This window comes from Dipodomys spectabilis, unplaced genomic scaffold (genome assembly GCF_019054845.1).
Source record: "Dipodomys spectabilis isolate Male_0828 unplaced genomic scaffold, ASM1905484v1 ptg000108l, whole genome shotgun sequence".
NCBI lineage: Eukaryota > Metazoa > Chordata > Mammalia > Rodentia > Heteromyidae > Dipodomys > Dipodomys spectabilis.
The window spans coordinates 10211265-10232935 of record NW_024870785.1 but is presented as its reverse complement, the minus strand read 5'-3'; the positions used below and the strand labels follow the sequence as shown (position 1 = coordinate 10232935).

General features: G+C 37.0%; 1 protein-coding gene across 4 annotated transcripts in view; it reads left to right on the top strand.

The window, feature by feature from the left end:
• The window catches only part of Trpm7 (transient receptor potential cation channel subfamily M member 7), a 78796-nt gene that overhangs the window by 33590 nt on the left and 23535 nt on the right, over window positions 1-21671 (top strand). For 2 of the 4 annotated variants that reach the window (XM_042687524.1, XM_042687522.1), the window contains exons 12-24: window positions 387-521; window positions 2624-2677; window positions 4318-4458; window positions 5480-5614; window positions 6534-6814; window positions 8645-8873; window positions 10696-10851; window positions 10933-11076; window positions 12803-12931; window positions 14172-14450; window positions 17903-18077; window positions 19176-19302; window positions 20429-20613. In XM_042687524.1, the coding sequence (XP_042543458.1) occupies window positions 387-521; window positions 2624-2677; window positions 4318-4458; window positions 5480-5614; window positions 6534-6814; window positions 8645-8873; window positions 10696-10851; window positions 10933-11076; window positions 12803-12931; window positions 14172-14450; window positions 17903-18077; window positions 19176-19302; window positions 20429-20613 (2170 nt within the window). Of the gene's footprint in view, window positions 1-386; window positions 522-2623; window positions 2678-4317; window positions 4459-5479; window positions 5615-6533; window positions 6815-8644; window positions 8874-10695; window positions 10852-10932; window positions 11077-12802; window positions 12932-14171; window positions 14451-17902; window positions 18078-19175; window positions 19303-20428; window positions 20614-21671 lie in introns of those variants that run through there. The other 2 variants (XM_042687525.1, XM_042687526.1) reach the window with 2 other exon arrangements.

Sequence of the window (21671 nt, the reverse complement as noted above, 5' to 3'; positions counted from 1 at the left end):
TTTACCACACCAGTTTCATCTTTTCTAATTTTGTCCTAAAATTGTTTAGGAACAAGTAGGTACTTTATAAAGACTTACATTTAGAAGTGAGCAATATCTGGGCACCAGTGGCTCATATCTGTAATCCTAGCTGCTCAGGAATCTGAAATCTGAGGGTTGCAGTTGAAGCCAGCAAGGGCAGTAAAGTCTGTGAGACTCATCTCCAATTAATCACCAGAAAATTGCAAGTGACACTATGGCTGAAAGTGGTAGAGCACTAGCCTTGAGTGAAATAGTTTAGGGAACAGCACCCAGGCCTCAAGTTCAAGTCCCATGACTGACAAATTAGAATTAGACCAACAATTAGAATATGTGAAATGTGTTAATTAGTTTTGATACTTTTTTAGGTTGGATCCTTGGAACAAGCTATGCTTGATGCTCTTGTAATGGATAGAGTTGCATTTGTAAAACTTCTTATCGAAAATGGAGTAAGCATGCATAAATTCCTTACCATTCCCAGACTGGAAGAACTTTACAACACTGTAAGTGCTTGAAAAAGTATTTCATCTTTAGGAAATGTTATTTTAACTGAACATACCTATTTCTGTTGGTAATGTCTAGCTGTATTATATGGGGCAAAGGCATCCAGTTTTCTGATGAGTTGGTTATATGACATTCTGAAACCTTTTTATGTTTGGAGAGCTCTCCCTGTCACCACAGCCGTATAAAAAGTGATAGAGGTGTCACTGTGGCTTGATTGGTAAAGCACTAGCCTTTGAGCACAAAGAAACTCAGGGATAGTGCCCAGGCCTTGAGTTCAAGCCCTACAAGTAACCATTAAAAAAAAAAAAAAGATACAAACGTAACAGTCCTAACTCACTTTCCCTCTCTTATACTCATTAAAAGTAGCAAGTCAATATTTGTGATTGTTGAGCAAACAATTTCCTGTCTATGGAAAAATTATACATAGTTTCTCTGTTTTGATTTTTTACATTGATGATTTGATATGATGTCCTCTTTTAGCCTACTCATTTTATTTTTCTTACATAGGGCTTGTGAAAACTTACCCTTCTTAGAAAGTCTTTCTTATAGCCAGGTACCAGTGGCTCATGCCTTAATCCTAGCTACACAGGAGGCTGAGAGCTGAGGATTGCGGTTCAAAGCCCGCCCGGGCAGGAAAGTCCGTGAAACTCTTATCTCCAATAAACCACCAGAAAACTGGAAGTGGTGCTGCGGCTCAAGTGGTAGAGCACTTGCCTTGAGCTGAAGAGCTGAGGGGTAGTGCCCAAGCCCTGAGTTCAAGCCCCACAATTGACCAAAAAAAAAAAAAATTCCATCTTTCTCTCTGAGTTATACATTGCATTTGAAGGAGGTTTATATATTTATTGCCTCCTAGATTTTTACTTTAATAGTATTTAGTGCAGTTACATTGAACTTGGGTAGCACTATGTTGTCTCTGGTTATCAGATGTGAAAATTAAAAGGATTGTTCATTATGCTGACGAGAAATTCCTCCCCAAAAAGTAAATGAAAATTGACTATATTAGTAACACAAGTAATTTTTTTAATTGTATAACTCAAAGTTGTTAAGGTAATAAGTACTTTCAGCATGAATTATTAAAGTTTTAAACTTTTTAAAATTGTAAAACAAAGTAGAGATATTTACAACAAAGAAGAGATATTCAAGCTTTTGTTAAGAACCCTTAATTTTAATAAAAATTATTGTGGACTTTTTTTTTTTTTGGGTCCGGTTGTGGGGCCTGAACTCTGGGCCTGAGCGCTGTCCCTCAGCTCTTCAGCTCAAGGCTCGTGCTCTACCACTTGAGCCACAGTGCCACTTCAGGCTTTTTTTCTCTTTGCTTATGTGGTGCTGAGGAATCCAACCCAGGGCCTCAGGCATGCAAGGCAAGCGCTCTACCACTGAGCCAACTTCCCAGCCCTTATTGTGGACTTTGAGGTACTGTTCAAATGCTTTTATTTATATGTATTGGCATTTACCATGCTAGAGTGTAAAAGAGAGATTTTTGAAATATCTGTTAATTTGTATTAAAATAACAATAATGAATTTATTACATATTAACATTTGCATTTTTTTGTGCATGCTGGGGATTATACCCAGGGCCTCAGGAAGTGTTCTGTCACTGAGATATACCCTAGCCAATAACACATTCTTAAAGAAGAACAAAATAGGTGAGGGAAAAAAAAACGACATTTCTGCAAATGTTTTAATGCCTGGCTTCATTTAAAAGCAGTGGCATTTTCTTACTTGCCTTATGAAGAAGGCTAACATTTTTTTTTGCCAGTCCTGGGGCTTGAACTCAGGGCCTGGGTATTTTCCCTGAGATGCTTTCACTCAAGGCTAGTACTCTACAACTTGAGCCACAGCACCATTTCTTGTTTTTTCTGTGTATGTGGTACTGAGCAATTGAACCCAAGGCTTTCATGCGTGCTAGGCAAGCTCTCTACCACTGAGCCACATTCCCAGCCCAATTTTTAACTTTTTGATAAAGACTGTGTCTTTATCATTGTTGTAATAACTCCAAAACAGCAAAAGCTTTTTATATGAAAATGGAAATAAAAGGAAGAATGTTTTAATTTATTTTAGAAGAAAATAATGCTCGGCTCTTAATGTTTTCTCCCTTCAGAAACAAGGTCCAACTAATCCAATGCTATTTCATCTTGTTCGAGATGTCAAACAGGTAAGAAATTATTTTTTGAACAATTTTTTTTTTTGTTAAATCATTTATACATGATTTGTTTACAAAAAAATTTCAAATTACCGGGTTAGAAGTGTCACTATTCATAGAACACCAGCCAATGAGTGATCAGATAGAGTTGGAGTCCTGATCTCAGACCAAAAAAAAAAAAAAAGCATTAAAATGACAGCCTTTTGAACAAGGTAAAATAAGGGTAACATTTGTGTTAACAGAAAAGTAGAGTATAATAAATCAAAAACAAAAAGAAGCACTGGGAAGGCAGCTCAGTGGTAGAGCGCTTGCCTTGTATGCATAAGGCCCTGGGTTCGATTCCTCAGCACCACATAAGCAGAAAAAGCCACAAGTGGTGCCTTGGCTCAAGTGGCAGAGCACTAGCCTTGAGGTGAAGTGCTGAGGGACAGCGCCCAGGCCCAGGGTTCAGGCCCCACGACCAACAAAAAGAAGAAAAAAACAAAAGCTGACAAAAAAATTAAGCAACAGAGTTTATGAAATGAATACTGATTGCCTAGACTTCTAGTCATCCAGATAGAGTATGATAGATTTTATGTTTATTGGTCTATAAACAGAAGATCATTGAGATTGACTTTCAGCAAAACTTGTTCACTAGAAATTTGTCCCCTTGTAAAAGATAGTGAATAATGAAATAGAGGGTTACAAAGTGGTGATCTAGATGGTTGAAAAGCTGAAATACTTCTCTTCTTGAAACCTTCTAGCACTGGTAGTGACTGAATTCATTGTTAGAGTCTAAAGTTAGTCCACGGTCACTAAATTGATTCTGTTCTTCTGTTTATATTCATCGTGAATTAATCATTTTAAATGTGTCTGTGCACTGGTGGCTTACAATAATCCTCACTATTCAGGAGACTTAAGATCTAAGGATCAGGAAAGAAATGTGGCTTAGTATTAGAGTGCCTGCCTGGCATGCATGAGAGATCCTTGGTTCGATTCCTTGGTACTGCATAAACAAAAAAATTAAATAAAATTATTTTTAAAAAAATCTGAGGATCATGATTTGAAGCCACTCTGGTCAAGAAAATTTTGTGAGATTTTATTTTCCCGTTAACTTAGTGGTTTTTAGTAAAAGCTGGCTTAAGTGGTAAAACTCTAGCCTTGAGTGAAAAAGCTAAGGGACAGTGCCCAGGCCCTTAGTTCAAACTCTCATACTAATACAAAAAAAAGAAAAAGAAAAGTTTTAAACTTTGTCACCAATTTTATAGTCAGTTAAATTACTAGTATCCAATACAGATTTACTTTTCTTTATGAAACAGTATTCATCTTGGTTAATTGAGGTGGGTATTGGTCGTAGTACATGCCTATAATCCTAACTTCTCATAGGAGCGCTTCAGCTCAAGGCCTAAGCCCCAGTGCCACTTCAGGTTTTCTGGTGTTTAATTGGAGATGAGTCTCACAGACTTTGCTGCCCGGGCTGGCTTTGAACCATAATCATTAGATCTCAGCCTCCTGAGTAGTAAGATTTCAGTCATGAGTCACCAGTGCCTGGCTAATCTCTTCTTGAAACAAACATTTCTCATTTTGAAGAGTAGACCTGCATTCTTGTGGGCATGGCATGTAAATATTATAGAATATTATATATCTGTTAAAAACTGATTTTTTGTTTCCAGGGAAATCTTCCTCCAGGATATAAGATCACTCTAATTGATATAGGACTTGTTATTGAATATCTTATGGGAGGAACCTACAGATGCACCTACACTCGGAAGCGTTTTCGGTTAATATATAATAGTCTTGGTGGAAGTAACCGGGTATGTAAAATTTTGGGGGGAAGCTGGTATGTGTGTTTTGGAGTTAATCCACACATCTTAGGATGTGAAAGTGATCTAGCTGCTTCTTCTGCCACCTGTGATCTCTAGGTTGATTGTGGTAATCTGGCTAGATAGACGTTTCCCCTTGTATCTTTCTCTGCTGAAGCTGCCCCCGTGGCTAGAGCCTCCAGATAAGCTCTCAAAGTCCCTTTGTAAGAGAATGTAAGACACTAGCAAGTGAGGTGCTACATGTTGCTATCTGCCTAACTTGTACAGAAAAATAGTAAAAAGTTAACACATACAATTTGGATGTTAGTTAAGAGGTTATAGGGCTGGATAGGATGTAATTAAGTAGTAAAACACTTGGATATTTTGTATGAGCATTTAATTTCAATCCCCAGCACCTCAAACAATTTAGAAAAAGAGCTACTTACATTAGGTGATTGGGTATAGTGGTTCATACCTGTAATCCCAACTGCTTGGGCAGTAGAGATAGGACAGTCATATTTCAAGGCCAGCCCAGGTTAAAAAAAGTTAGTGAGACACTATCTCAAAGAATAGCTAGATGTGGTGGTTCACAACTGTATTCCCAGAAAAATTGTAGTCTGAGGCCAGCTGGACAGTTAGTAAGACCCTATCTGAAAAATAAAGCAAAAACGGATTGGAGAAATGGCTGTAGTGGTACAGTGCTTGCCTTAAGGCCCTAAATACCATAAATTAAAATAGTGATTAAAAGTAAAATTTAAGAGATTGCATCCAAGAGGCTATTAAAAATATTTGATGTAAAAGGATTATTTGAGTCTACCCTGGACTATATCATGTAGTAGAAAGACCATGTCTCAAAAAAAAAAGGGGGAAACAAAAATGAAAAAGCATTTATGATCAAAATCTTAAGTCCTAAATATTTTGTTTATGAACTTATCCAGACATTTCTTCATATATATCTTGAATTTTATAATGTGTCTGTTACAAATCTGTAGCAGATTTAAATCTGTAAGTGCTAATAAGCTCTCATTTTCAGAGATCTGGCAGAAATGCTTCCAGTAGCACTCCCCAGTTGCGGAAGAGCCATGAATCTTTTGGCAATAGAGCAGATAAAAAGGAAAAAACAAGGCACAATCATTTCATTAAAACAGCACAGCCCTACAGACCAAAGGTATATTTGTTTATATTTTTCAAAGAGAATAGGTTTATTTAGTTCACCACTTGTATTAATGTAAATAATACCCTTTCTAGATTTTGACTTTGTACTTTATTTAGTATTATTAAATAAAAACTACTTATTTTAGTGAGAATTATCTTTTGATTTGGAATAGTTGAGTGTGTGTGTGCATGCACATGTGTGTGTATGTACACATATGTACATGTATACATGCACTTGAATTCAATGCCTCTCATTCCTGCTTAGCTTTTTTGCTCAAGGCTGATGCTCCATTTCTTGAGCCATACCTCATGAGGCTCTCAGCTATGACTGCCCATGCTGGCTTTGAACCTTGATTCTCAGATCTCAAGCTCCTGATTAGCTAGGATTACAAATGTGTGCTATTGGTACCCAACTGATAATTCATATCCTTGAATCTTCATATTTTACATGCACATTTTTTAGGAACTAATGATTCTATTAAGCTTTTCATAATTAAGTTTTTAATATACACAACAAAGGATTACTTAAACTTGTATTCATTAAAATTAAATTTTATCTATAGTAATTGAAATAGTGTGCTCTTCAGTTTATGAAATTTTTAGTATAGGCTTTTTTGTTGAAATGGTATTTTAGCAAAAATGGATTAAGAAAAGAATATCCTATAAAAATTTTACACTAGCCTGGCGCTGGTGGCTCACGCCTGTAATCCTAACTACTCAGGAGGCTAAGATCTGAGGATCACGGTTCAAAGCCAGCCCGGGCAGGAAAGTCTGTGAGACTTTTATCTCCAATAAACCACTAGAAAACGACATGTGGCGCTGTGGCTCAAGCGGTAGTTTGCTTGCCTTGATCCCCCCCAAAAATTTACACTAACATGAATGGTGCATGACCTTACTATAATGAGCCTTTCAACGTTTATTTTCCTTTGAAGATTGATACAAGTATGGAAGAAGGAAGGAAGAAAAGAACCAAAGATGAAATTGTGGATATTGATGATCCAGAAACAAAGCGCTTTCCTTATCCACTTAATGAATTGTTAATTTGGGCTTGCCTTATGAAGAGGCAGGTCATGGCCCGCTTCTTATGGCAGCATGGTGAAGAATCAATGGCTAAAGCATTGGTTGCCTGTAAGATCTATCGCTCAATGGCATATGAAGCAAAGCAGAGTGACTTGGTTGATGACACTTCAGAAGAACTCAAGCAGTATTCCAAGTAAGTGCTGTTTTATCCTCTGACAACTTAAAAATGCAAAACGATGTTTGAGTGAATGTAACAGTGCTATGTACACAATGAGAGAAGAGAAGAGAAAATGCATATGTATGTGTAATGCAGGTGGGGTCAATCATAGGGCTTGAACTCTGGGCCTAGACAATGTATCTTAGCTTTTGTGCTCGTGGCTAGCACTCTACTACTTGGAGCCACAGCTCCACTTCTGATGGTTATTTGGAGATAATCTTACATACGTTCCTGTCCAGGTTGGCTTTGAATCAAGATCCTCACATCACAGCCTCCTGAGTAGCTAGGATTACAGATGTGAGTCATTAGTGCCCAGCTTGCAGCATGTCTTTGTTGTTCTTGTTTTGTTGTTTTAGTTGGGAAACAGCCGGTTTTGGTGGTGCACATCTGTAATCCCCTCTATTTGGGAGGTAGATTAATGATCTACCTTTGAACCCTTTCAAAGCTCACCCAAGCAAGACCCTACCTAAAAAACAAATTTAAAAAACGAAAAGAGCCATGATTTAAGTGGTACAGGACTTGTCTAACAAGCAAGAGGCCCTCGGTTCAATCACTGGTACCACCAAAATAATACTAATAGTCATACCTTATTGTATTCTTTTTTGACATTTAAGAATTGAATATTTCGGCAAGAAAGCAAAATATGCCAGAAGAGGTAGTTTAATAATTATAGCAACTAGAGTAAGAATTCTGTTTGGAATGGTAAGGAAAGGAAGTAAATTTAGAGGTATATGGTAATCTAAGGAAATGAACTACATTCCAACCTAGGAAGACAGTTGGAGTGATAGAATCACATACATAGAAGAATAAAGTAGTTCCTGTGGTTAACAGTTTACTTGGAGAAGCATTATCAAAGTATTTTGTGTGTGTGAGAGAGTGAGAGTGTGAGAGTGTGTGTGCTCGTGTGCGTGTACGCATACTTGTCCTGGGGCTTGAACTTAATGCCTGAGCACTCTCCCTAAGCTTTTTTGCTCAAGGCTAGTGTTCTACCACTTGAGCTTTTTAGTGGTTAATTGGAGATGACATTCTCATGGATTTTCTTGCCCTGGCTGGCTTTGAACAGCAATATTCAGACCTCAGTCTCATTAATTAGAGATTAGAGCATCACGAACTTTCCTGCCTTGGCTGGCTTTGAGTCTCAATCCTCAGATCTCAGCCTCCTGAGTAGCTAGGATTTCAGGCAGAGCCAACACTGCCTGGCAGGATTATCAAAATACTTGAAGATGTTTTATAATAGACACTTAGATCTTGTTGTCCCCAAGTGGGATGTTTTGGAAATGAACAATTTATATTGAAAATAACTTACATAAAGATCCTGGGATTACTTAGTGTAGAGTTAAGACTCATACTTCTCTTGATTAGGTTAGTCCCTGGTCCCATTATTCTCTTCTTTACGGAGCCACCAATTTTTTTTTTCTTTGAAATAAGATGTAAAGACAATGAATGTATCATTGTCAGTTTTGTCTCCAACAAAACTGTATATACAGTGTTCTTTAAGACCAAGAGAAAGGATGCTGGGTTTTACCTTTTCAGTCTTTTTTTTTTAAATAGTGATTTCCATAGTCATAAATTTCTGAACACAGAGCTGCCACAATTTTAATGGCTCATCATTCCATAAATAATACTGGAAAATATCAAAAACTTTTAAGATTATAGAACTTCTGAGGGATGAAGCTCAGTTGAAGAGTGCTTGCATGCATGCTGAAGGCCATGGGTTCAATTCCCAGCACAAAACAAGAGAAAACAACAAAGAAACCCCACTGCAGTTTGTTAACTTTAGTATACTTTGGTCTTTATCTTTTGTAGTGATTTTGGTCAGCTTGCAGTTGAATTACTGGAACAATCCTTCAGACAAGATGAAACCATGGCTATGAAATTACTCACTTATGAACTGAAAAACTGGAGTAATTCAACCTGCTTGAAGCTAGCAGTTTCTTCAAGACTTAGGCCTTTTGTAGCCCATACCTGTACACAAATGTTGTTATCTGATATGTGGATGGGCAGGCTGAATATGAGGAAAAATTCCTGGTATAAGGTACACTTTAGAAATAATTTGACTTAATGTATGCAATTAGATATAAAGAATAGAGGAATATATATGCATGTACGTATACATGTATACATATATATTGTTTCATATTCATATATTTACCTATTTAATGTGTGTGTTTATAATAAAACACACTTTATTCAAGTGTATTTAGCTATTGGCCTTCTGTGAATGAGAAGTATGAAGGCAAAAGATGTTGGGGAATGTTGACATTAAATGTAGCCATGAAAAAAGTTACTGCCTTATGAAAGGATACTTTAAATTCTGAGCTTATGGATGATTGTATCCATATATCCATAGTTGTTGTTAAGTATACAAATATGTTTAGTGTTAAAAGTCAAAAGTTTGAAAACAATGGCTGGTCTTTTCTTTTTTTCATAATAAGAGATGATACTTGAAACTTCCTTTTTTATTCTCTTACATCATTACATCTTAGATCTCTTACATCATTCTCTTATAGAAATGTAGTAGGAAGCATAGTTTAAGTTGCTGTAAGTGGATAACAAATATCTTCTACTGAAATAATGATGAAAAAGTAACAAAGCCTCTTGCACAATTGTGATTTGTTATGCTTTTAAGATTTTACAAGTAAGCTGGGCACCTGTGGCTCACACCTGTAATCCTAGCTACTAGGAGGCTGAGATCTGAGGATTACGGTTCAAAGCCAGCCCGGGCAGGAAAGTCCATGAGACTGTTATCTGCAATAAACTACCAGAAAACTGGAAGTGGCACTGTGACTCAACTGGTAGAGCACTATAGCCTTGAGCTGAAGAGCTCAGAGACAGTGCCCAGGCCTACAGTTCAAGCTCCATGATCAACCAAAAAAAATAAGAAAGATTTTGCAAGTAATATGTAATAAGCAATATATTTATAGAGGTGGGAACATATAAGCTTGGCTTAGTTCCATCCCCATTGCTAACTTCTAAAATGAAAAATACTAACATTTTAGTTATAAATGGAAATACAAATCATGTTACAACATGGAGCACTTACAAAGAGATAAGAGATAAAATGAAGTACTAGCACCTTTATAATTCTTGAATCTTGCTTAAACAAAAAATATATTTTCTGTGCACAATGTAACCTGATTTTATTTAGTCTAAAGTGATTAAAATATTTGGGGCTGTCAACATTATAACACAGTTAAATCTGGCCCAGGCATGGTGGCTCACACATCTAATCCTAGCTACTCAGGAGGCAAAAATTCATGAGACCACATGTAAAAAAACTGACCATGACAGTGCACACCTGTCATCTCAGCTATGTGGGAAACATAAATAGGAGGACCCTGGTCCAGGCTGGCCTAGGCATAAGCAATGAAACTATTTGAGTAACAACACACACACAAAAAAAAGATGTAAGGGGAGTAGCTCAAGGGGTTAGAGTACCACCTAGCAAAACAAAACCTCTAAATGTAGTATATAAAAAAATAAATTCAGCCTGGTGCCGGTGGCTCATACCTATAATCCTAGCTACTCAAGAGTCTGAGATCTGAGGATCACGGTTCAAAGCCAGCCCGGGGCATGAAAGTCCGTGAGACTCTTATCTCCAAAAACCACTAGAAAACCAGAAGTGGTGCTGAGGCTCAAGTGGTAGAGCGCTCTCCTTGAGCTGAAGAGCTGAGGGACAGAGCCCAAGCCCAGAGTTCAAACCCCACGACCGACAAAAAATAAATAAATTCATTTCGCCCCTATACTTCTACAGCAAATGGCTAACAATCACAGGATAACTTAATCTAATGATTCTATTGTGTTTTCAAATGTCATTTATGTTAAAATGCAAATTTTTCTGTTTCTGAAAATTGTAGGTCATACTAAGCATTTTAGTTCCACCTGCCATATTAATGCTGGAATATAAAACCAAGGCTGAAATGTCTCACATCCCACAATCTCAAGATGCCCATCAGATGACAATGGAAGATAGCGAAAACAACTTTCAAAACATAACCGAAGAGATCCCGATGGTAAGAAAGTGACATTCCATTGTAAATATGTTCATTGTGAATCAGTATACAATAAATATATGTATGTATTTTTATTTTTAGGAAGTGTTTAAAGAAGTAAAGATTTTGGACAGTAATGAAGGAAAGAATGAAATGGAAATACATATAAAATCAAAAAAGCTTCCAATCACACGAAAGTTTTATGCCTTTTATCATGCACCAATTGTAAAGTTCTGGTTCAACACGGTATGTTTTTAAATTGTATGTGCATGGTTTTTGTCTTGTTTTGGTGCTAGGGGAGAATGATGGTTTTTAAAGGTCTGTTTTAGGAAACCTTTGGTCTAAGAGTCTATACTCCTAATCTTGATCAATAAAAATATATTTTTTATTTAGAATAAGTTTGGCTTTCTTTCACATCCACCTTACTAAGTTCTAGAATGACATACTAACATAATTTTAACTGGAAATAAAAATGTACTGAACAGATAATTTATAGCAATAGGTCTTTCCAAGTGAGTAACAAATATAAATAATATAGAAATAACGCTGAAAGATTTACCAAAAGAAGCTGATTTTTTATTTTTTTTGGCCAGTCCTCTGGTTTGAATTTGGGGCCTGGGCACTATCCCTGAGCTTCTTTTGCTCAAGACTAGCGCTCTGCCACTTGAGCCACAGCACCTCTTCTGGCTTTTTCTGTTCATGTGGTACTGAGGAATCAAACCCAGGGCTTCATGCATACTAGGCAAGCACTCTACTACTAAGCCACATTCCCAGCCCCCTCTTTGTATCTTATAATGCAAATAATATATGGAAGTTTCTTAGTAGTTCTATTTGCAGTTGCTGATGATAATAAAGAGTATTAATGATGTGCTTGATTACCTGCTATATTACTATATTGACTTTTCTCTCACTGTATAGAAAAATGAGTTACTGGCATACTACAGAGCATATACGCATGGGGGAATGTCAGAATGTGTTGTATAGTTATTATAAACTTCTAGTTGGCTCTTTATGTCATTCTCTCATTCTCTTCAAAGTGGACATGCTATATGATATGCATGATTATCAGCCCCCACTTTGAACCAGGGAATGAGTCTAAGTGAAGGAACATTGGACTCCCTATTCCCAGGAAAGGTCTCTCCGTGTTTCTCAAGTTGTTTTTATTTTTATTGTCTTTTTTTTTTTTTTGTCGGTCATGGGGCTTGAACTCTGGGCTTGGGCACTGTCCCTCAGCTCTTCAGCTCAAGGTAAGCGCTCGCTCTACCACTTGAGCTACAGCGCCACTTCCTAAGTTGTTTTTGTTTTTATTTTTATCACTATTGAACAGTTGCCTAAAACTACAAATGGCTTTGTGCTAAGCTAAGCATTTCAGAATTTGTTCCTTCAGGACTGGGAAGGTGGCTCAGTGGTAGCGCGCTTGCCTTGCATGCATGAGGCCCTGGGTTCGATTCCTCAGCACCACATAAGCATAAAGAAAAAAGCCGGAAGTGGCTCTGTGGCTAGCGCTAGCCTTGAGCTGAAGAGCTGAGGGACAGCATTCAGGCCCCATGACCGGACCCCAAAAAGCAAAACAAAAACAGAATTTGTTCCTTCAGTCATTGTTTTCTCACTCACTCTCATGCCCATTAACCTGAGACTAATCTGTCATTTCCTTCTCACTATGAAACTTCTTATTCTTCCCTCCTTCGTGCTGGTAATGTGTATTCCAGTTATCTAGTCCCTCAAATTCTATTCCAACTAGTAGAAATAATGTGGGGGTTTTCACATTTTTCTCATATGAATGAATGTCTACTTAAAAATAGCCAACCCTAGGGGCTGTAGGAATTTCTATTTTCTTTTTTCTTTATTGTAGTTTATTTCCCTAGCCTACCATAGTGCTCAGATAAGTTTGTGTAATTCATGAAAATGTCCATGATAGTTTTGCTCTGTTATTAACTTCATTTGTATGACCTTTATGTCTTTTTTTTATTAGCTGGCATACTTAGGATTTCTGATGCTTTATACATTTGTAGTTCTTGTACAAATGGAACAGTTACCTTCAGTTCAAGAATGGATTGTTATTGCTTATATTTTTACCTATGCCATTGAGAAAGTCCGTGAGGTATGTGTTTAGTTTGTCCTACTAGTAACTTACTGTATATATGGAGGATCTTTTTCTTTCTTGTTTCATTATAAGTGTATATGTGGGTATGTGTGTTTGTAATTCCAGTGGGTGGTAAGATTACAGAAGTATAGAACATGGGGGGTTGTGTGTGTGCGTGTTTCATTATTTAGAGACTGCTTTGCTAATTTCTGTATGATCAAACCCCCATATAGGTAAGATCTTACATATTAATACAGTGCATTATTCCTGTAAAAATTGGGCAAAAAATAATGGTTTTTGTTAATTTTTCTATAGTCAGGTTACTAACAAATCACAGAGTTGTGATATAGTACTGTCCCACATTTATAACACTAAATTAGAAGGTATTGTTTAATTGTACAATTATAAAGGCATTGTTTCAGACTGGATTCTATTTTTTTAGCAGAGGATCCACAGGATAGTAGGACATGGGTCTCGAAGGAAATTCACCTTCTTAGATAGGATTTCATTTCATTAGTGGCACAAAAGGAAGACTTCAATATTTAGAACTTAAGTATTTAAGCTGTGAATGTATCATTCCTCTCGTGTTTTCTATTATATTCAAGAGAAATAGTGTATGTTTTAAAATAAGTTAGATACAGCAACATAAACTATTGAATTATTTACTTTCTGCACATATGGTATCTATGAAAAATACTCTTTTAATTATGTCTAACTACCATCTCAATTTAAAATAAAACAGGTCTACAGAATTGTTTTATGGGACTGGGGATACTGCTTAACTGATAGGGCACCTGGCAAGTGTGAAGCCGAGTGTTCTAATTCAAGATTTTGGCTTCTTAATTATGTGGTCTCAGTGGAGCAGGTCATTGATTAGAAGTGTTTACCTCTGCTATCTTACTGTTTGGTTTATTAAATGCTTCATCAAATACCAAGATAGCAGATTAAAAGCACTTTGAAACATTAAAATGTAAATAAATTTCTATGATAATGTAATGAACATTGTATGGTTTTTGTTTTGTTTTGCCAATCCTGGGGCTTGAACTCAGGGCCTGGCACTGTCCCTAAGCTTCTTTTTGTTCAAGGCTAGCACTCTACCTGAGCCACAACACCACTTCTGGCCTTTTCTGTTTATGTGGGACTGAAGACTTGAACCCAGGGCTTCATACATGCTAGAAAAGCACTCTATCACTAAGCCACAAAGCTGTATGTTTTATAGGAAGAAAGTGAAACTTGTTTAATCTTGTTAAACTTTCAGATCTTTATGTCAGAAGCTGGGAAGATAAGCCAGAAGATTAAAGTGTGGTTCAGTGATTACTTCAATGTCAGCGACACAATTGCCATAATTTCTTTCTTCATTGGATTTGGACTAAGATATGGAGCAAAGTGGAACTTTGAGAATGCCTATGATAATCATGTTTTTGTGGCTGGAAGATTAATTTACTGTCTTAACATAATATTTTGGTATGTGCGTTTGCTAGATTTTCTAGCTGTAAATCAACAGGCAGGACCTTATGTAATGATGATTGGAAAAATGGTAAGTTGAAAGCTGTCTGCTACTACTAATGAGTTTCATTCTTTTCTTGAATTTTTAGCATAGTTTAACTTGAGCTGGTGAATGTCTGTTAGTTCATATTTATTTGGCTTCCTTATCATTTCATTAAAATTTTTAAAAATTAACATAGGAAAAACATGTTTTGTATTATCTTGAAATACTTTCATTTTTAAAATACTATTTGCCAATATACAGACAAATAATGAAAGTAAGAATTATATGTATATTTCTTTTAATCTTTACTGCTGATAATCTAAACCAGACCATGTCTTCTAGCACCTTCAGTAGGTAGGTTAGTAATCTCTTTCATCATAAGCAGTCTGCCTTGTCTTCAAACTGTAGACTAGAGTGATATATCAAAATGCAAATATTGAGTATGTCACTTCTCTATCTTTAAAGTTTTAATGATTTTTGCCTTGTTCCAAAAGATCAATGTACTAAATTAAATCCACAAGTTTTGCCTAGTTTTATCTCTTGTATGTCTGCTTTACTGTACTTCTTTCATGCCTCTCTCCCTCCCTCCTTCCTTTTCATTTGAGATACTTATACACAATCACAAGAAAGAAATCAATCCTTTGGACCCTTTTGTTTCTTCCTTGTTTTCCTTTAAGCCTATGTCATATATTATTACCTGTTCTTATCCTATAATCCCATGGATCTTTAATTTTTTCTTTTTAAGTATGCTATAGTAGTGAATGCCTGTAATGCCAGCTGCTTGGAAGGCTGACACAGAAGGATCACCTCTTGATTTTTTTGAGATAAGGTTTTGCTCTGTAGTTCAAACTGGCCTTGAACTCTCAGTCCTCCTACCTAGGGAGAGCTGCAAGTACAGATAGGTACCACACCATGCCAGCCCGTCTCTGTGCCTAGTCTTTTTTGTGTGTGTGCCAGTCCTGGGCTTGAACACAGGGCCTGGGCACTGTTCCTGAGCTGCTTTTGCTCAGGGCTAGTACTCTACCACTTGAGCCACAGAGCCATTTCTGGCTTTTTCTGTTTATGTGGTACTGAGGAATTGAACCCAGGGCTTCATGCATGCTAGGCAAGCACTCTACCACTGAGCCACATTCCCAGCCCCCCATATCTTAAATTATATTCTTATTGCATTATTTATCTTCTTTATAGACTGTAAACTACCTCTAGTAGGAAACTTTTCTAGTTTATTTCTCTAGTATTTATTCTAGAACCTTTACATACTAGTTTCTCCTTAGTAAAGATGTATTGTTTGGATGGATAAAGCAATTATAAGTAGAAGAAGCTATATAAAAATGCTGAGTATTATTGTTTTGATAGTTATATTATCTAATTTTTCTAACCTTAGCAGCAAATCATGTTAGTCAAATACTTTTTAATGTTTATTATTTACTGCTGTGCAAGACACTACTGAGCAATGCAGTATAGTTCCTGACCTTTATAAAGCCACATTTCTCTAATTTGACTTTTTAAAAATCTTGTAATTTTAAAAAATAGTTTTGCAGTCTAGCTTGAGGGCTGTCCTGTACAAAACTTTTTTTATTTACTTATTTTTTGCCCATCCTGGGGCTTGAGCTCTGGGCCAGGGTACTGCTCCTGAGCTTCTTTTGCTCAAGGCAAATACTCTACGTGAGTCACAGCGCCAGTTCTGGCTTTTTTGAGCAGTTTGTTAAAGAGTCTCATTCATGCCTGGGCTGGCTTCAAACCACGATCCTCAGATCTGAGCCTCCTGAGTAGCTTGGATTACAAGTGTGAGCCATTGGTACCTGGCTCTGTATAAAATATTTTGGGAAATCGCATGAGCCTGTTTTCTAACAGTCCAATTCACTGATGACATAATGTTAGGGCTACATGGTAAGTAACAGAGCAAGTGTAGAAAGGCACATCCTGGCTGGGACTGCCTGTAGAAGGAGTTGATTGTCAGGTGGGGTAAGTGTGGTAGGCTGGCTCGTGGCGGACATTGCCAGTTATTCTAAATGTTTAGAAAATGAAAATACACTAAAACTACTGGTTTCCTCCTCACATTTAGTATTTTTATTGTACCTTGACCACTCCTGCCTTTATTGTCATTGTCACAGTATATTCATTTTAAAACATATTAAATAGATTGGTTTTGTTTTTTTTTTTTTAGTTCATAGTAAAGTACACATTTATTGCAAATGCAATCTTGATTCGTATGAGGGTTTCTCCCTACGTAGGTTAAAATTTATGAATGAATATTATGTGTTAACGTGAGAAAATGCTCTTTTAGAATGTAAATAATGAGAATTTGTATAGCTTGGATAGGAATTAAAGATAGAAATATTTAAAGCATTTTTTTCTCAATTTGAAATCTTGCATAAGGTATAGAGCTTATGTTTCAGTGAATTATTAGGTGGTGAGTCAATTAGATTATTTTCAATTTTGTTGAAGTAGAGGAATTACTAACTACCTGACTTGCAAAATAACTTGTTACCCAAATATTCATGATTTAATCTATTGCTTTGTTGCTTTGTATTTTTTTTTTTGTTTGTTTGTTTGTATTGGTCCTATTGTGGGGCCTGAACTCTGGGCCTGGGTGCTGTCCTTCAGCTCTTCAGCTCAAGGCTAGCGCTCTACCACTTGAGCCACAGCGCCACTTCCGGCTTTTTTCTTTTTGTTTATGTGGTGCTGAGGAATCGAACCCAGGGCCTCATGCATACAAGGCAAGTGCTCTACCACTGAACCACCTTCCCAGCCCCTTGCTTTGTATTTTTTACTTCATATACCAGCCACTAGTTCAGGACACTTGTCAAATACACCTTTGTTTTATGAAGTAAGCAAAGGACAATTAACAAAGACAACGTCCAAGAGAGTCTGCTCCCCCATTATAAAAAAAACTTTTAGAAAAGGGTGAAATTCATTTCCTAAATCTTCGCATGTGTCTTTACTTTAAAAAATTCTCTATCTCAGAGTTGGCAAATTCCAGTTTGAACAAAATTAATACAGTTCATTATAGAGATAAAAATACTAATGGCTTGCTTAGCTTCACAGATTTTTTTTCTATTTAAAATTACAAATTCCTTGATATTAAGGTGTATACAGTATTAAGATTTCCCTGAAATCTCACGCTGATAATCCTAGCTGTTCAGGAAGCTGAGATTTGAGAATCTTGGTTTGAAGCCAGCCTGGACAGGAAATTCTGTAAGACTCTTACCTCCAATAAATTATTCAATAAAAGTTGGAAGTGGAGCTGTGGTTCAAGTAGTGGAGCTAGTAGCCCTTAGTGCAAAAAAAAAAAAAAAAAAAAAAAGGCTCAAGGACACCATACAGGCCCTGAGTTCAAGCCCTGAAACCAGCACCGAAAAAGAAGAAAGGAAATTTAATACCATTACTAGGAATTTAAAAAACAAAACTCAAAAGATTTGTTTTTCTATTCACATATTAGAAACATTTTTAAGATGTCAATTGCCTTGTATTTTGACAATGTTTATTTTTTTTAACAGGTGGCCAATATGTTCTACATTGTAGTGATTATGGCTCTTGTATTACTTAGTTTTGGTGTTCCCAGAAAGGCAATACTTTATCCTCATGAAGAACCATCTTGGACTCTTGCTAAAGACATAGTGTTTCATCCATACTGGATGATTTTTGGTGAAGTTTATGCATATGAAATTGATGGTAAGGATTTATAGTATTGTCTTTTGGTTAGTTTATATTTTTAAGACCAGATTGCATTGTTGGAAATATTTCTTGTTTTCCACAAAGTCAAACCTAAGTACCCTGCTGTGTATTAAGTAACTCAGGGTTGGGATTAGTTGAAAATATAAGAGGTTTTTTGGAATTTTTTTCAAGCATTGGAAATCTGACCTAAATTAGCTCAGACCAGGAAGCCACTTACTAGATCACATAGCAGAAAGTTCTGGAAAGAGTGGTCTTTAGGGTTGGTTAATTTGTATCAGCCCTAAAGTGGTGGGCAAATAGATGATTATGGTTATTATTTATTCTCAGATAGTGTTAAAATAGGTCTTCTTAGGCTGGCCAAGTTTTGTGTTGAGTGGCTTCTTGGTCAGTATAGTTTTCATGGTGATAGTGTACTCTGTTTCTCTAATGCTGTATCTCCTGTTGTGTGGTTGTTACATAGCTTTAGCTATAGTTTCTCAGTTTCCTTCATTCTTTTCTTAAGTCTTTACTCCCCTAATCAACTGTGAATCAAATAGACACCAGTTTATAAAACTTTAATGAAAGGCCATTAATAACATTTGTGTCCCTATCAAACCATTTAAAAGAATAATACAGCTAGCTATTATGAGAATTTTAATGATGAATAAATCACTAAGCATTACTGAGTGTGCTGTAAATATTTATATGGAAATCTTCACTAATTCATGATTATTTAATTCTAATCCTTGCCCGCACTAAGTTTTATATTTTTACCATTGCCATAGTAGATATTAAAGCTCTTCTCTAACTTGTTTGTGTTTAGTTCCAGTCTAGCTTCAGAAACATTGCAGGTCTAGTCACTTGATGTTTGAAAAGCCCTTTGGCAATTTCTTCAACCCTCTTGTGACACAATATACGCATAGTCTTCACCTTTGTAAATTTTGGGGTTTATTATGAGTCTTTCATACTTTTAAGTCTCAGATATTTTTGTTATGCAAATGTTATAGTGTAGCTGAATTTATTAGCAGTCCTTATACTAAACTCTGCTTCTATGACACTGTATACCCTGCTTTCTGGAATAAAGTGGCTATATCTCAATTTTTTTCCCCCCTAAAGTGTGTGCAAATGATAGCTCTATCCGTCACATCTGTGGTCCCGGGACATGGCTAACTCCATTTCTTCAAGCAGTCTACCTCTTTGTACAGTATATCATTATGGTTAATCTTCTCATCGCATTTTTCAAGTAAGAATTTCATTTAACTGCTTATTATAAAGAGATCATTTGATATCTAGTTCTACTTATTTTGAAGGAAATATTTACAGTCTAAAAATTAAGCCAAGTGCTGGTGGGTCACCCCTCTAAACCTAGCTACTCAGGAGATTGAGATCTGAGAATCTCAGTTCAGAGGCATCCTGGGCAGAAAAGTCTGGGAGCCTTTTGTGTCCAGTTAACCATCCAAAAAACAGAAGTGGACCTGTGACTTAAGTGTAGAGCACTAGCCTTGAGCAAGAAAGCTAATAAAAGCCAGGTGCCTGGCAGCTCACATTTGTAATCCTAGCTACTCAGGAGACTGAAATATGAGGATCCCAGTTCAAAGTCAGCCCTGAAAACTTCTCTAATTTTTTTAACCACCAGAAAACCGGAAGTGGTGCTGTGGCTCAAGTGGTAGAGCACTCACCTTGAAGAGCTGAGAAACAGTGGCCAGGCCCAGACTTCAACCCCACAACCAGAAAAGAAAAAAAAAAAAGCTAATAAACAACTGGGCACCCATGGCTCATGCCTGTAATCCTAGCCACTCAAGAGGCCTAGAACTGAGGATCACAGTTCCAAGCTAGCCTGGGCAGGAAAGTCCAGGAGACTTTTCTCTGATTAACCACTTAAAAAGCTGGAAGTAGAGGTGTGGGTCAAGTGGTAGAGCACTAGCCATTAGCAAAAAAAAAAACAAAAAACTCAGGGTCAGCAACCAGGCCTTGAGGTCAAGAACTAGGACAAGCACCAAAAAAAAAAAAGTGAAACCCTAGTTGAAAAGTAACTAAGGAAAATGGTTTGGGAGCTACGGCTTAGTTGATTGAGGGCCTGCCTAGCAAGCCCTAAATTCAGAGCAAGGTACCACCAAAAAAACCCAGAAACATTACAATTATTTTTTCTGCCAATTTGAGAGGTTGCTATTAAAGTTCTCGACCACCTTTGCCTTAGTTTGTTGCGTCTGGGTGTTTTTTTCCTAGTTCTTTAGTTTTGTGGATGGGAGGGTATACTTTTGACTCCTTATTTAGTAAGAAATATAGTAACATCTTTAATAATAATCCATATCTTAATTATTAAGATGTTATTAGCTAATTTGTTTTATTTTTATTCCTTGCTCTTCTAGTAATGTGTATTTACAAGTGAAGGCAATTTCCAATATTGTGTGGAAATACCAGCGCTACCATTTTATCATGGCTTATCATGAAAAACCAGTCCTGCCTCCTCCACTCATCATTCTTAGCCATATTGTCTCTCTCTTTTGCTGTGTATGTAAAAGAAGAAAGAAAGATAAGACTTCTGATGGACCAAGTATGTAAAATAAATTAAGCAGATACTTAATTTGATCCTTAATATTACACTGAAGGCTGAGTATTGATTTTATTCCAATGGCTTAGTTTCCTGCTGTCATGAAGGCTTTTGTTAAATTTGCTTGAACATAAATTAATGTTTACATACAATCTAGTATCTGTGAAAGTAGATATAATGTTAAATGTCTCTTGGGAGGTGGCATGTCAGTATCTGTTTGTTAAAGTGGTAATATAAATTTTAACACCTTAGCTGTTCTACGAACCACTTATGGTGTTACCTAAACCATAACAATTTTAGTTTTTGGGGTTTTTTTGGGGGTCCGGTCGTGGGGCCTGAACTCTGGGCCTGGGCGCTGTCCCTCAACTCTTCAGCTCAAGGCTAGCGCTCTACCACTTGAGCCACAGCGCCACTTCCGGCTTTTTTCTTTTTGCTTATGTGGTGCTGAGGAATCGAACCCAGGGCCTCATGCATGCAAGGCAAGCGCTCTGCCACAGAGCCACCTTCCCAGCCCCCCCCCCCCCCCCTTTTTTTGTTGTTGTCGGTAGTGGGGCTTGACCTCTGGGCTTGGGCGCTGTCCCTGTGTTCTTCAGCTCAAGACCAGCGCTCTACCGCTTGAGCCACAGCGCCACTTCCGGTTTTCCAGTGGTTTATTGGAGATACGAGTCTCACGGACTTTCCTGCCCGGGCTGGCTTTGAACCGCAATCCTCAGATCTCAGTCTCCTGAGTAGCTAGGATTACTACAGGTGTGAGCCACTGGTGCCTGGCTACAATTTTAGTATATTCTATGTACTCTCTGGAACTAATCATTGTTATGTCAAATTCTAGGTAAGATGTTCAGTATCTGGTTTATCAAATTAATCTTCAATTCCCCTGACTTAGATACATGAGGGAGAGTAAGAGAAAGAGAAGAGTGTGTGGTATAGGAAAAGCTATTTAAAACTGTCTAGTGCCTAAAAGTACAGCAGTAAAAGAGCAGTAATTCACCAGAACCTGAGTAATGCACAATGCTCATGAGCTAAAATTTGATAGACCTTATTGATAGTTTTTCCCTTTTCTT